At 43.8% G+C, this 15,129-nt stretch overlaps 1 protein-coding gene across 1 annotated transcript in view; it reads right to left on the bottom strand.

Moving 5' to 3' along the window:
* PAK4 (p21 (RAC1) activated kinase 4) overlaps nucleotides 1-15,129 on the bottom strand; it is a 59,761-nt gene that overhangs the window by 22,757 nt on the left and 21,875 nt on the right. The window contains exons 2-4 of the mRNA XM_040323349.1: nucleotides 11,920-12,137; nucleotides 9,279-9,929; nucleotides 778-1,197 (exon numbers count right to left, since the gene is read on the bottom strand). Of these exons, the coding sequence (XP_040179283.1) occupies nucleotides 778-1,197; nucleotides 9,279-9,929; nucleotides 11,920-12,137 (1,289 nt within the window). The remainder of the gene's footprint in view (nucleotides 1-777; nucleotides 1,198-9,278; nucleotides 9,930-11,919; nucleotides 12,138-15,129) is intronic.

The following is a 15,129-nucleotide window of genomic DNA, read 5'->3' as shown; positions in this document are numbered from 1 at the left end:
GCGTAATGTGTGCCTTGCTCTCTGTGAATCTGGGCTAAAGTGCCCAAATTGCAATTCTGCTTATATCTGATCCATCTATAGTTCTATACTGAAAAAAAAAAAAAAAAAAAAAACACCCACACAGGTGCACATAACCTGATATTATGCAGCATTTCTCTTTCTTTTCTGAACTAGGAAGCAAAATCATTCTTTGTATAAACAGGCTCATAACTGTACATTAAAGGGGGTGTAAAGGTTTGTTTTTTATTTTCTAAATAGATTCCTTTAAGCTAGTGCATTGTTGGTTCACTTACCTTTTCCTTCAATTTCCCTTCTAAATGTTTTTTTTTTTATTTGTCTGAATTTCTCACTTCCTGTTCCTCCTCAGTAAGCTTGCCCCCATCTTCCGAGCCGTTCTGGCTGGGGGTTAGTCAGCGTGCTCGCCCCCTCCCTTGGGACTACATCCCTGCGGGGAGACGCTGTGTTCCCAAGGGAGAGGGCGAGCACGCCGACTAACCCCCAGCCAGAACGGCTCGGATGATGGGGCAAGCTTACTGAGGAGAAACAGGAAGTGAGAAATTCAGACAAATAAAAAAAAAACATTTAGAAGGTAAAAATCGAAAGAAAAAAAGGTAAGTGAACCAGCAATGCACTAGCTTAAAAGGAACCTATTTAGAAAATAAAAAACAAACCTTTACAACCCCTTTAAGGCCTGGCTCACATGCAAACCAAACCCAAAACGCAACCAAGTCGTATTACATAAACACACTGGAAGTGGTAAAAAGTCTAAAGACTTACCTCATTAAACAGAAGCTCCCTCCTCTGCTGCTTGCGCAGATCCATCTTCTTGACAGCAACCAGTTTCCCAGAACTCCTGATAGTTGCAATACAAACAATCCCCGTGGAGCCCTCCCCAATTTTGATGAAGTTATCCAGATAAGACCTGGGATCTCCAGGGTCCACCACCATCTGCAGTGCTGCTCTGAACTGCTCATGTGACACCCGCTGAGGCTCCCTCTGTGGCGATCGAGGTTGTGCAGGGTGCTGCGGCTGCTGTGGTGGGCGAGAAAGTTGTGGGTCAGAGCTGTGCTGGGAGAGGCTGGCTTGAGATGGTTTCTCTGGAGGCTTAGGCTTGGCCTGGCCTGGCTGTGGCCGAGAAGAGCCTCTGTTTGCAGGGTTTTTAGGGTCAAGTGGTACAGTGGAACGGGAATCCTGGATCTAGGAAAGAAGAGAAGAATAATCAAAAATTAATATATTCACCATAAAAAAAAAAAAAAAAAGTCACAAAAACTGCCTTTATAGCAATAAAAACTCTAGGTCATTAAAGCTGAACGCCAGTCTTTCCTTCAGTTTTGTACAGGCCGCTCTCCTGTACTGTGAAGTTGCTTACTCTGATTTCACTGCACACTGTGAGCTTCTCACAATGTGCATAGAAGTTGCAAGTCAGATAGCGCCCGCCTCATTTCCTGCCTGGAGCACACCTAGCATCATCTAACACAGGGGTCTCCAAACTAGGACCCTCCAGTTTTCAGGACCTACAATTATCATGCCCAGTCATGTCTGTCTGTGATTGTCAGGGTTTTACAATGCCTCATGGGACATGTAGTTCTGCAACAGCTGGAGGGCCATAGTTTGGAGATCCCTGATCCAACCCAAGGGTGCTCAATATGTGGCCCTCCAGATGCTTCAAAACTACAAGTCCCATCATGCCTCGTCCTTTGGGAGACATACTGTCAGTCTTGCAATGCCTTGTGGTTCTTGCATGTCCACAACAGTTGGCGCCCAACAGGTTTAGCGCCCATGATCTAAATTAAGGATATTATGGGTCCACCTTAGGGTTAAGGTTAAGTGATAGGATCAAGCTTAAGAGCCAAGGGTTCAGACAGGGAAGGCTTTAAATCGGTTCTAAAGGCCGAATTTTTTTTTTACCATCATGCATTCTATGCATGATGGTAAAAAAAAAATAACTTCTGTGTGCAGCTCCCCCCAATAACCCCCCCCCCTGCTAATACTTACTTGAGCCCAATCTCAATTCAGTGATGTGCATGCAAGCAGCAGCTATCCCGGCTCTTTCACTCCTTATTGGCCCAGTCACAGCAGTGCAAGCTACTGGCTTGCACTGCTGTCAATCACAGCCTGTAAGGAGGGAGCAGGGCTGAGCCTGTTCGGTGTGTCAATGAACACACAGAACAGGGCTCAGGATTGAGCATGCACAAGTGTCCCTACAGCAAGAGGCTCGCTAAGGGGGCTTTCAGAAGGAGGAGCGTAGGGGGAAGAGAGCCCAGCGTGTCAGTGGGGGACCTAAGCGAAGGATCAGGGCCATTGCACAGAGCAGGTAAGTATAACATGTTTGTTTTTGTTTATTTTTCCTTTCGGATCACTTCAAGTGTTAAGAGGATTTTTTATGTAAATTGCAGAACTTGTCATCAACCCCAAGAGCTAGAACACTGTGCCCCAGAGACAACTACAAAAAACACTTGCTATTTATTTTTGTCTCCAGGAAGACGCACCAGGGTAACACCAGCATAAAGGAAGAGCATGCAAACACCAAGCACATAATGCCACTCATGGGGTATGACCCCCAAAGCAAGGCAATGCAACAGTGCTAACCACTGAGCCACAATTCTGTCAGTGACATCCTTTATGTGACATCCTTTGATCACAGTTACAGAATTTCAGAATAAGTGGGTGGGAAAAGACAGATCAGAAAATTGTACAAGGGCCACAATGACCTTCAGAGACAAAAGATTTTCTGAGAAAGCCTTTTTTCCCTCTGGTCCCTTCAAGGTATAGAGAAGACCTTGCAAACCAAACAGAATAGTGTATGCCACTTTATCTTTCCTTTCCAGAGGAATAATAAAAATAGTAGACTTCACGCTGCTCATTACCAAGCTTGGTTTGGTCATGCTGACCCCAGCTCTATGAACAAGCTCTGCATTCAGGTCCCAAAACAGAGACATGTGCTTGTCAGATGAGGTTTCAACGTGTTTTGTATTTGGGACTTGGGAACAAAGCTTGCTGGCAGGTCACATTGTAAGCATGAGCTGCCCTCTTCTGAAAATGTTAGCTGCTTGGCTGTCATGCAGGCCAAAGTGCTTTAATTCTGTCAGATTTACTGGCCTAAAAGCAGAATGCAGATCTGGCTCTCAATGGCAGGTACCATATTTATTTTGCACTTTAAAGGTAAAAGCATTTAGACAAAGTCATTTTTAAAGTGCCTTAAACCTTTACTTTCTAAGCACTTTCAGCAGCTAGTTTACTCTGTGGCCTCTTTATCGTTCAATTCTTGTCTATGTTCCACTTTAAGATGGAGCCATGACGGCTGTCCATATTTACTGTTTCACAATGGCTCCCGTAACCAGCAGAATCCCAAGGAACCAGCCTTTTGCATGCAGGGATTTGAGTTGTATTTCCCTACACTTAGTGTATCAATAGAAACACACAGTCCGTAGCCCAGGATTGCAAGGTATTCTCCTGCTCCTCCCCCCGATATAACAGACTGACTGGAGACTGCAATGTCAGCTGTTTACACTTTCCTGTAAAACTGAGGCCCAGATTCACAAAGCACTTACGTCGACATACATCAAGTTACGCCGATGTAAGTGCAAATGTGCGCCGTCGTATCTGTGCGCAAGACCCACAAACAGAGATGCGCCTAAAAATAGGCTTCACCCTGCCGAAGTAACTTGCTTACACCGGCGTAGAGTGTGCGCACATTTAGGCTGGGTGCATAGTGCCGCTCCCATCGATTAGCTATTCAAACATGCAAATGCGGGAACTACGACGATTCACGAACCTGCGTGCGCCCGACGCAGGCTACGAGAGGTGCGCGCAAGTTGTACGTCCGGCGTAAAGTTATGCCCCATAAAGGAGGTGCAAAGGTCTGCACCAGGGAACACAAGCCGGCGTCTTTTACGTTGGACGTGTGTCTAGCTGGGCGTAGGTTACGTTCATGGCGTATGCAGTGATCCGGCGTATCTTAGGCAGTTGTTCCGACGTAGTTGTGAGCATGCGCAGGGGAATGCATCCACATCACGGGGCAGTTCGTTAAACGTACTTGTCTGGCTCTCGGCCCATCATTTGCATGGGGTCAAGCCTCATTTGCATGGGTCACGCCCACTTCCACCTACGCCGGCCTGCGCCTTTGAAACCCACGCCACACTGGCGCAGTGTTGGGAGCTCTGGCTTTCTGAATTCCATGCTTGCCTCAGCGTCGGCGTAGCGTACATTGGTTTGCGCTACGGCGGCGTAATGTGCGCCCGCTCTCTGTGAATCTGGGCCTGAAAGTTCAGGGAAGCAGCACAGAGCAGAAGCTAGCAGCATCAAAATTGTAAACTTTTAGTGCTGTAGTAGTAACAAATCATTTACTGAGTGTTTATTGTGCTCAAATTGGCTCTAAAGTCGGAATTATTTTTACCTTTATGCATTCTCTGCATTGAGGTGAAAAACACCCCAATATTTGTCCTCCCCCACCTTCTCAATCCCTAAATACCAACCTGAGCCCTGTCACTGCTCCAGCACTATCTAGGCTGCAGCGCCGCTCCTTTCACTTTCTGGTCTCACAGTAGACGCTGCTGTTAGTCAAACCAATGGTATGCCGCGTACACACGATCAGAAATTCCGACAACAAAACTGTGGATTTTTTCCCAACGAATTTTGTCTCAAACCTGTCTTACATATACGGTCACACAAATGTTGTCGGAAATTCCGAACGTCAAGAACGCGGTGAAGTACAACACTACGACAAGCCAAGAAAAATTAAGTTCAATGCTTCCGAGCATGCGTCAAATTGATTCCGAGCATGCCTAGGATTTTTGTGCGTCAGAATTGCATACAGACGAATTTCATACAGACGATTGGAATTTCCGACAAGGACTTTTGCCATCGGAAAAATTGAGAAGCAGCTCTCAAAATTTATCTTGTCAGAAATTCCGACAGCAAATGTCCGATGGAGCATACACACGGTCGGAATTTCACGGATCGTGTGAGAAGGGAGCTGGGGCACGGCTTACTGACAGCGCCAGCAGGGGACTGACGAAGAGAAGGTAAGAGACAGCTCTGTGCCAATATCGTTGCACAGAGCAGGTAGAACATCTTTTTAAAAAAGCAAAAAAAATTCTTTTAGTATCACTTTACTGTGTCGAGATAAAATTCTGAGGGTTTAATGCTACTTTGTGAGTTGTATTTACATGTTTTGTGTGTGCCATATAATCATGATGGCACTTCATACAGAAGTTTTTGGACTACCCCAGGGGTGCCCAACCTTTTAAAGAGCGACTTGGTAACCGGGCACAATGAGCGAAGCGGGTGGATGGCAGATCCATGTCTACTCTGCAGATGCAGAGCAGGCACAGACACAGCCTGCTCTACTCCATTGGCCCTCTGATCCACCCAGATAGGAGATGGATCCCCTTCTGATTTTTTTTTTGTGGATCGGATTGGAGGTAGGCAGATGTAAATAGACACCAGTCTACCATGGTGACTGGAGGGTCCAAATGAGTCTGCCTGAAAAAAAAAAAAACACGGGACAGGTGGAACAGATCGGACCGATCGTGTGAAAGGGGCCCAAGGATGCTTTCACACTGATGCGCTCTGGTTTACCCGCACCGTCAGTGCAGTGCACCTGTAGCATAGCTGCACTTTGCCATAGAAATCTATTATATCCTGCAGGCGTAGTACACTTTCTGAAATCGCACAAAAAAGTACACTTTCTGAAATCGCACAAAAACTGCTGCATTACCCCATCACCTCAAGGAGCTATCTGTATATTAGAGTGGGCAGTCTGTGTCCTTCTAACTTATGCTGAATTCCAATTACTAAATAAACCAAGGTGCATAAGCATCATTTATCTAGGTGTTTTTTCCTAAAGCGGGCCTAAACCCACAATACAATTTGACCATCCTTGCTTCCTCATACTCTCCCTATGGAACTGCGCCATTTAGCCCCCCTATATTAATTACTTGGTAGTAGGCTCAGACACCCTTCAAAATTTAAGCCACTTGACGTTTTAGGTCTATGCTTCAGCCGGGTGGAATCTGTGTGAAAGAGAGGCTTTACCCACTAGCAGCCAATAAGTGCCTTCCTCTTATACAGATACTGCCTCTGGCTTACAATCATTGGAGAGGAAAAAAAAAAAAAAAAGAAAAAAGAAAAAGCACACAGCTTGTGTATGGAGGGAAATCCATTCTGCGTGCGCATGCGTGCCACAATGTATTTTATGTCAGATTCTGCTTTATGAACTGCCATACAGCAATTAGATTCATATCTGTACTGGCAAGAAAGAGGTACAGAAATTCCCACTGAACCATGGTTGTTCTTGTAAAAGTCATTGAGATAAAGAAGCCATGCAATGTTTGCAGTTCCATATAAAATGGCCTCATATCAGCAAGCAATGTTATCATTTTAAACATTGCTTGCAATCTTCAGTCTTACCAGCCTGATAAAACTAAGAGAGAGAAAAAAAAAAAAAAAAAGAAAAAATTGTAAGCATGCAGGATGACTGATATTTTAAAAATGGCGGTATGGGTACAGGGACCCAGGCAGCACAGGGGTTGGGGGGGGGGGTCATCTTCATATCTTGGTGTACTTTATTTCTTCCAGATCTTTGCCGTCATCCTGTGTGAAACTTTTCCTTAATGGAGGAGTTTCCTGTAATAATAATTGTGGCAAATGTGGCATGTAAGGGGGCGAGGAGTGGTTTAAGCGGAAGTTCAACTTTTGGGTGGAACTCCGCTTTAATAGATTTTTTGGTTCAGCCTCTGAGCTGAATGAAATGATAAAAAAAAAAAAAAAAAAAAAAATCGAAGATTTCTCCATCCACCCTAAACATGGCAGATGGGCAAATCCCCCACAGAATACTGTATTGTCACAGCCAGCCTCGGCGGGTGTTAGAATACAGCGGGTGCTGCCAAACAGTGACTGCAGCCGATTGATTGTTCGACCCAAAAAAATTTGCCCAGCTCCTTCAATTTTCAGATCAAAGCATGTTGGGTAGTGGGGTGAAAACAAGGACTGCTTGAATTCTGTACCATTTGTCAAAAACAGCCAAAACTTGATCAGTGTATGGGCAGCTTTGGAAAGGTAACAGGTTTATCGCAGTGAATGCTCTTATGCCGTTTTTCGGCATGAAAAAAAAATAAAAAATTTTCAGCATGTCCAAAAAACAAAGTTTTTCCCAACTTCATCATTAAAAAACGACGTTGCCCACACACCATCGTTTTTGAAAAATGATGAACAAAGCGCGGTGATGTACAACACGTACGACGGCACTGAAGGGGAAGTTCTATTTGCCTTTGGGCTGCATTTAGCTGGTTACTTGTTAGTAAAAGACGATTTGCGCTTTTTTGTCTGTTACAGCATGATGAATGTGCTTACTCCATTATGAATGGTAGTTTTACCAGAACGAGCGCTCCCGTCTCATAACTTGCTTCTGGGCATGCGCGGGTTTAAAACGTCGTTTTAGCCCACACACGATCATTTTTTACAACCCGAAAAACGACTTTTTAAAAAACGACATTAAAAAATGCAGCATGTTCGAATTTTTTTTTTGTCGTTTTTCAGAAGCCGAAAAACGATGTGAAGCCCACACACAATGGGCCAGATTCACAAAGAGATACAACGGTGTATCTCCTGATACACCGTCGTATCTCTGATTTCCGTTGGTCGTATCTATGCGACTGATTCATAGAATCAGTTACGCATAGATATGCCTAAGATCCGACAGGTGTAACTGTGTTACACCGTCGGATCTTAGGCTGCAATTCCAGGCCGGCCGCTAGGTGGCGTTTCGGTTTATTTACGCGTTGAATATGCAAATGAGGAGATACGCCGATTCAGAAACGAACGACCGCCCGGCGCTTTTTTTTTTACGCCGTTTGCGTTCGGCTTTTTCCGGCGGATAGTTACCCCTGGGTCTATGAGGCGCAGCCAATGTTAAGTATGGCCGTCGTTCCCGCGTCGCTTTTTAAAAATTTTACGTCGTTTGCGCAACTCGTCCGTGAATGGGGTTGGACGCTATTTACGTTCACGTTGAAACCAATGACGTCCTTGCGACGTCATTTAGCGCAATGCACCCTGGGTAAATTTGCAGACGGCGCATGCGCTGTTCGATCGGCGCGGGAACGCGCCTGATTTGAATAGTACACTCCCCCTAGCCGCGGAATTTGAATTCCGCCGGGGGATTTACGATACGCCGCCGCAAGTTTTGAGGCAAGTGCTTTGTGAATTACCCACTTGCCTCAAAAACTTGCGGCGGCGGATCTTAAATCTAAAGATCCGCTAACCTATGTGAATCTGGCCCAATGATTTTAAATGACGTTTTTAAAAATGTCATTTTTTTTCATGCCGAAAAACTCCCAAAACTGAAAGACAAAGCTCTGGCTACATACATACACTTTACAGAGAAACTTTAATGGTTTGGGGATTGTTTTCTTTAAAAGGAAATAAATGTCATACTTCCTAAACATAACTTAACATGGATCCCAGGTTTTCTGAGCTCTGGTAACAAAAGTTTTAACAAACTGAAATCGCACACAACTTCACAAATTATTAAAGCTGAAATATAAAAAGCATCTGTATTGCAGCTTTGCACAATGTATGAAGCATATTTCATATCAGATACTTTGCTGGGGAAGCTGAAAATCGATGTAGTTAGCCCTACTACATATTCTAGTCGTGATCTTCTGGGTTCTGCACAGATTCCGGTCTGACCCCAGGGTGTCACCGCTCTGCATTGAAGCCATTCATAAAATACCTTGTATATTTTAGGAGCAGGGCCCTCTGACTCTTTGCACTGTTTACCCTTGTAAAGCGATGCACAAACGGTTGTCGCTATATAAAGCCTGTATAAATTCAATCAATACAAGATGTTTCCCGATTAAAAGACGGAGAGATGGGGTGCTGACATCACACATTTCACCTCATCTACTAAAAATACAGAGCGTTCCATGAAAAGGTGCAAGTCCTTAGCAATCACCCCCCCCCCCCCCCCCCCCCCCCCCCCCCCCCTGTAGTCTGTATGCAGAGGGGAATCTGCTTGCCCAGAACCCCAGCAGGGTAAAGAAGATTGCAGTAGTGCCGACTACTAGAGCGATTTTCAACTTCCCCAATGGCCTATCAAGTGCGAGATATCCATACCTGCACTGCGCCAAGCTGGATCAATGTAATTATGCAATAGATAATTTCCGGAGTTCAGCTTTAACAGAACCAAAACAAAGATGCATGCACTGCAGCCCAGAGGTATTAATGGGGGTGACATTCTTTACAATTTATGAACACCCTCCCAAGTCAAACTCACTCACCGGCTGTGTTGACCTGTTCGGGTCAGTGTCTGCACGTGGATAAGTGTTAAAAGGCCTTGCGGCCTGTTGTGTTGGCTTCCCCATTCCCTCAGCAGATTGGTTATTTGGGGTATGCATATTAGGCCCAGAGAGTGGTCTTTTGTCCCTAGGTGACTGCGGGCTACCCTGCCCTCCTCCAGTGTAAGCAGATTTTGGCCTTCTTTCTTCTTTTTCTCTCCTTATCACCCTATCCGCTGGTTCACTGTAGTCAGTGTCTGCCACTTGGTGGCGCTCTCGCTTTCCATCCATCCTCTCATTATGGCGGACAGATCTGTTCTCTGAAGGCTTAGGATAGTCAGGTGGTGGAGGCCTGTATTTGATGCTTGGTTCCTGTCCCCGAGGTTGTTGGGGAGCAGGTTTCTGTTCTTCCCGTGGCCTATCCCTTCCTTGCTCTGTCCTGCTCCTCTCTGGCATTCTTGCACCATTGTCACGTGGATGTCTCATTCGGCCGTCGCTCACACCATTTTCCACAGGAGCACGCTGTTCTCTAGGATAGCAAGGAGGAGACTCTCTGCGTAAGGAGTTAGAGCGACACACTGACATCATCTCAAACTCATCCAACAGCCATGCCAAGGAGCCATCTTGGGACAGCTTGTTCCCACGTACGATCGTCTGGGGAATGGAAATTACAGGTCAGACACATTTGAAAAAGTATAAATAAGTTAAATAAGATTCCACCACAACGGGTGGTTCACACAGAACAAAATCCACTAGAAAAAATAACTTGACTATTTTTACAGAATAGCCTTTCTACATGATTTTTGCTTAAAACATCTATATGCAAGCACTATTAAAAATTTCACAGTCATACAGTATAAAAGTAGTCAGATTTACATAAAAATAGAATATTCAACACCTGTTGCGCAGCCCAGCACTGAATGTATAAATGGACCTACTGTAAATTCAATTAAGGATCCTCGCTAGCTTGAACCTCCCTGTCACACTTTGTTTACAGATAAGAGAAAAAGATAGGAGGAAAAAAAAAAACTACAGGAGGCATTTGATCACATGATCTCATGTTAAAAAGGAAACCTGTGAGTTTAGAGATCTGGGAGCTACTATTACCCATTTTTCAAAGTTTTGAGATCTTGAGATATCATTGGGCCAAGGCTTCTATACCATGCGATTCAGTAACAAACATCCTTCCAGCAGTCAGCTAAATCTGAACTCTTTTCTCAAAACAGAACTATATGATGGCTCTGCCGCACATCAGCCTCCAAACACTTTTTGCTCAAATTAAACCACTAATAACTCACCATTTGATCACATTACAGAGGCACTCTGAAGCAGCCCGCTGTTTTGGACTACTGACAGAACCTGACTGATAGACTGACAAAGTCTGACAGACAATGGTTAGACAAGGATTAGAATTGTTTAGTTGGGGTAATTGTGTGGCAAATTAAGTTTAATGATAAATGTAAAGTTATGCACTTGGGGGCTAAAAAAAAAAAAAACACAACATGCATGTATCTTACATACTAGGGTAGGAGTACAATTGGGGGAATCAATGGTGGAGAAGAATCTGGGTGTTCTGGTAGATCATAAGCCTAATAATAGCATGCAATGCCAAGTCTGCAAAGCAAGAAAAATACTTTCATGAATTAAAAGATGTATGGTCTCCATAGAGTGATATCATGTTGCCCCTGTACAAATCATTATTAAAACCACATTTGGAATATGCAGTTCAGTTTTGGGCACCAATTCACAAAAAAAGGATATCGGGGAACTGGAGAAAGTGCAGAGAAGGGCAACCAAACTGATAAGAGGCATGGAGGAGCTCAGCTATGAGGAAAGATTAGAGGAATACAATTTATTCTCTCTGGAGAAGAGGAGATTAAGGGGGGATATGAACAACATGTACAAATATATAAGTTTCATATAGTGAACCTGTTGAGTTATTCACTTTAAGGTCATCACAGAGGACAGGGGGCAATCTTTGCATCTGAAGCAAAAGAGACTAAATCTCCAAATACAGAAAGCTTCTTCATAGTAAGAGCTGTGAAAATGTGGAATTAACTCCCTCAAGAGCTGGTTCTGGCAAACTTAGATTGTTTTAAGAAAGGCATGGATTCTTTCCGAGATACACATAATATAACTGGATACTAATATTTATAGGTAAAGTTTATCCAGGGAATATCTAAATTGCCCCTTGGGGGGGGGGGGAGAGAGATCAGGAAGATTTTTTTTTTGCCTTCCTTTGAATAAACTGTGGGTATTGGATTGTGTGTATGGAAGTTTTCTACTTGTGTGTGTTGGTTTTCTTTTTTCTCTGTTGGTTGAACTGGTTTCTTTTTTCAACCAGATTAATGATGTAACTGGGTAAAAAAGGAAAGGACTGACAGATGGGTAAATTCATTAGGAAAAAAATTACACTTTGCCCATGGAACCACAAAACAGGCTCTCTTTGCGCACATACACCCCAACCCCATCACTTCTCCTCAATCAATATTCAGCAAGGCTTTCAAAAATTGTCGTTATTTTAAATATTAGAAACAGCAAACAATTCTATCTCCTGAAAATGTAGAATTAAAAAAAAAAAATCCACTTTTAGTGGTACAGTCCAAGACCCTGAAAGGCAACACTTTAATATATACATACACACCTTTTGTGGACCACGGTGGATGGCTGTGATGCATGCTGGGTCTATTAGGGGCTTGGGTCTTTTGGCTGACTCCTCGATCAGACTTTGCCATTGTCGTGGGAGGCCAGTAAACTTCTGTTCCTGTTCATCGAAACCAGTGTGTACACGATGCTCAAAATTAGAGGGAGCCGAGATCTCGATACGCTTCTTCTTCTTAGCGAACATGGTGACTAGGTGACCTGATAGGGTAATAAAGAGATGAAAGATCAGAAACATAAAACTGTACAAACACAACATTAGCAATACAGCGATACTATGGATAGGAAGTCCCCCACTCTACTGGGTACAATAACCAGATAAATACAACTTTGGCTTTTCTCATTTAGTACTGCTATACCGCTGCTAGATAAGTCCCCATCACGCATAATACAGCGCTGTGAGGGAGACAGATGTGCCCACAGTGCTGCCAGTTTAGGAAAGCTCTGTGTGCTCAGCAGTGGGGAAACATTTCCGTATTTAATAATGCTCTAAGCCGGCATAATTTTTTAGAAGGGAACAAAAGCCTGCAAACAAGCCTGAACACAGAGTCTTGGCACTGCATACTTATCGCAAGGCTGTTCAAGCGATTATGGGATACATATTTAACCAGGGCTTTTAAAGAACTACATTAAGCCCTGGTTGCATCTGGATTGAACCCATAACATAACCACAATGCAAGTTCTGAACAATGTGGCCAATCCAATTCCTGCACATATCACAACTGTCAATGATGGGGGGGGGGACACAGACATGAAAGAGCCCCAACTGACCTCTGATGATCTGAAAGAAGCGGTAGAGACCACATATTAGTCAAGGGTTCTTGTTTACAAGATCAGCTAATTGGCATGACAGGAGCCTTTCAGGCTTCTGAAACAGATAACAAGCATTTTCAGAGATCTAAAAAGCTCTGCCACTTTAAAAACATGTTTGTTTGGACCAGCAGTCTTCTTTAAAGACATTTGTCAGAAAAAGAACTAAACTGGATGCCCTTGCTGACCTCTTAGTGAAATTCTAGTCACCTGGCTATCATGTTGCTCCTCTGGCTTCAGTACTCATCAGTCAATGACCCCACAAACATATCCATAAACAAACAGAAAGTGAAGTCAGAACATCTGATCCGAGTAATTGTTCTGGAAATCTGGATCACCAATGGTACTGAAGGCAGAGGATGAGCAAGACAGCAAAGTCAAGCCGGGAATTTTTAGGTGGAGGTCAGACGTGACAGACTGGTTGGCTATGTACTGTGGAAAGTCTCGCGATTCTCAGGCATAATAAAACTACCATGCAATTTGTGTGATCACATAACAGCAAAGATGTACATGCTAGTATTTCATGAACATGCACAACACAAAAAGCAATCAACTCTGTATTTGCTAGGATCCCATGCTGTTCAAAAGAAACCTCCATCAACGTGCAATTTAAAAAATAAAAATAAATCAAAAACAATACTGCACAGGTAATAGGTCATTCATCCAGGAGCTTTACATTTTACTGGTTTTAGATGACAATATTGGAGCTTAGTGGGGTGGTAAAAACATAGGACATCCGTACCGGAATTAAAATAAATCCAGCTGAAAGGGACATTCCAACCACATCGCCATTGATCTTGCATTAGGGAAACATATTTTAATGGCGGGTGCGGTAGTCAATGTAACATCCAATGCGTACTGAAAACTTGGGAGGTCCATCCAGAAACAAAACTGTAGGTACCAAATATGTATGAAGATTCTTGCGGTCCGCATTATAGGCTTTTTTTTTTTATTAATAAAAAAGTGTTATAACCAGAAATCAAATCAGAATTTCTTTCTTCCTCACAATGTAGAAAATGAGTGAATGCCACAGAAACACAGTGGGGTTGATTTACAAAAACTTGAGCGCAAAATCTGGTGCAGCTCCACATGGAAGCCAATCAACTTCTAGCTTCAGCTTGTTTCAATTATTATTCCATTTGATGCCATGCGATCTGATCCGCCAGACGGATGGGGAATAGGACCACCGTTCGCCTGTTTTTGGTGGACAGGATTGGATGAAAGCGGGTGTCAGCGGGGACATACGCCACTCCATAGAATAGACCAGATGGTTCGGTCAGGTCCACCTGAAAAACTGACCTAAAAATCGCACAACCCCTGTGAAAGGGGCCTAAAACTTGGAAGCGGATTGGTTTCTATGCAGAGCTGCACCAGATTTTGCACTCTCCGGTTTAAGCAAAATAAACCCAGTAAGTTTTGTAACAAGTAAATAAGAAAGTTGAGATGAAAAGGCAGCAGCTTCACAGAAGGGAGGGGGAGCGAGGAAAAACAACCCCATTGTTTTTAATTAACCAACCAGACATTCTTATAAAAGTCCATTGCATTTTAAAGGACCCTTTTAAGCATGTATGCGAGAAATCACATTAAAACAGCCCTACAGCCAAATAACACTTCCCATTTTATCCTCTTTGCTCTCAGGCTACTTTCACACTGAAGCCCTGGGTGCGTTGGCGCTAAAGTGTCCCTATTTTCAGCGGCGCTTTACTGTAGTTTTAACCCCCACTTTGCGGGCATTTTGGGAGTACTGCCCCATTGATGTCAATGGGCAGGAGCGCTGTAGGAGCAGTATATTCACCGCTCCTACAGCGCCTCAAAGATGCGGCTGGCAGGACTTTTTTTACCGTCCTGCCAGCGCAACACTCCAGTGTGAAAGCCCTCAAGCTTTCACACTGGATATAGATAGAGAAGCGGCTCTTTCAGGGTGCTTGGCAAGCTTTATTTTTAGCACAATAGCGCCTGCAAATCACCTCAGTGTGAAAGCAACCTCATGGAGGCCAGTCATTTTGCCAAAATCCTGGCTATGCAAGGCGCTATTTTGTATGGGGCCAATAAGACCCTGATACACAGGCTGAGATAACCAAATAGGCTCCGCTTATTCATCTGCTCACATGACTAGTAGGTGAAGAAACTTGAAGCAGAAATGTCTGCAATTTCTGAACAGCACCATTCATAACAATAGAAAAAAAAAATATGCATTACCATGCCAAGGCTTTTATGAGTAGTGCAGTTAAAAACGTTGGAGTTACACTTTAACATGTAAAAACCTCTTTCTTTTTTTTCTAAATGAGCGCAAGGGACGATATAATTGGTGCCAGCAGTCACAGTTTAAATCCTCTGCCCCTCTCCCATTCTGTACATCCATATTCTTCCAGTGGGCTAGGGG

The sequence above is a fragment of the Rana temporaria genome, chromosome 9, assembly GCF_905171775.1.
Source record: "Rana temporaria chromosome 9, aRanTem1.1, whole genome shotgun sequence".
NCBI lineage: Eukaryota > Metazoa > Chordata > Amphibia > Anura > Ranidae > Rana > Rana temporaria.
The sequence above is the reverse complement of the archived record's forward strand: the minus strand, read 5'-3'. Positions and strand labels throughout refer to the sequence as shown.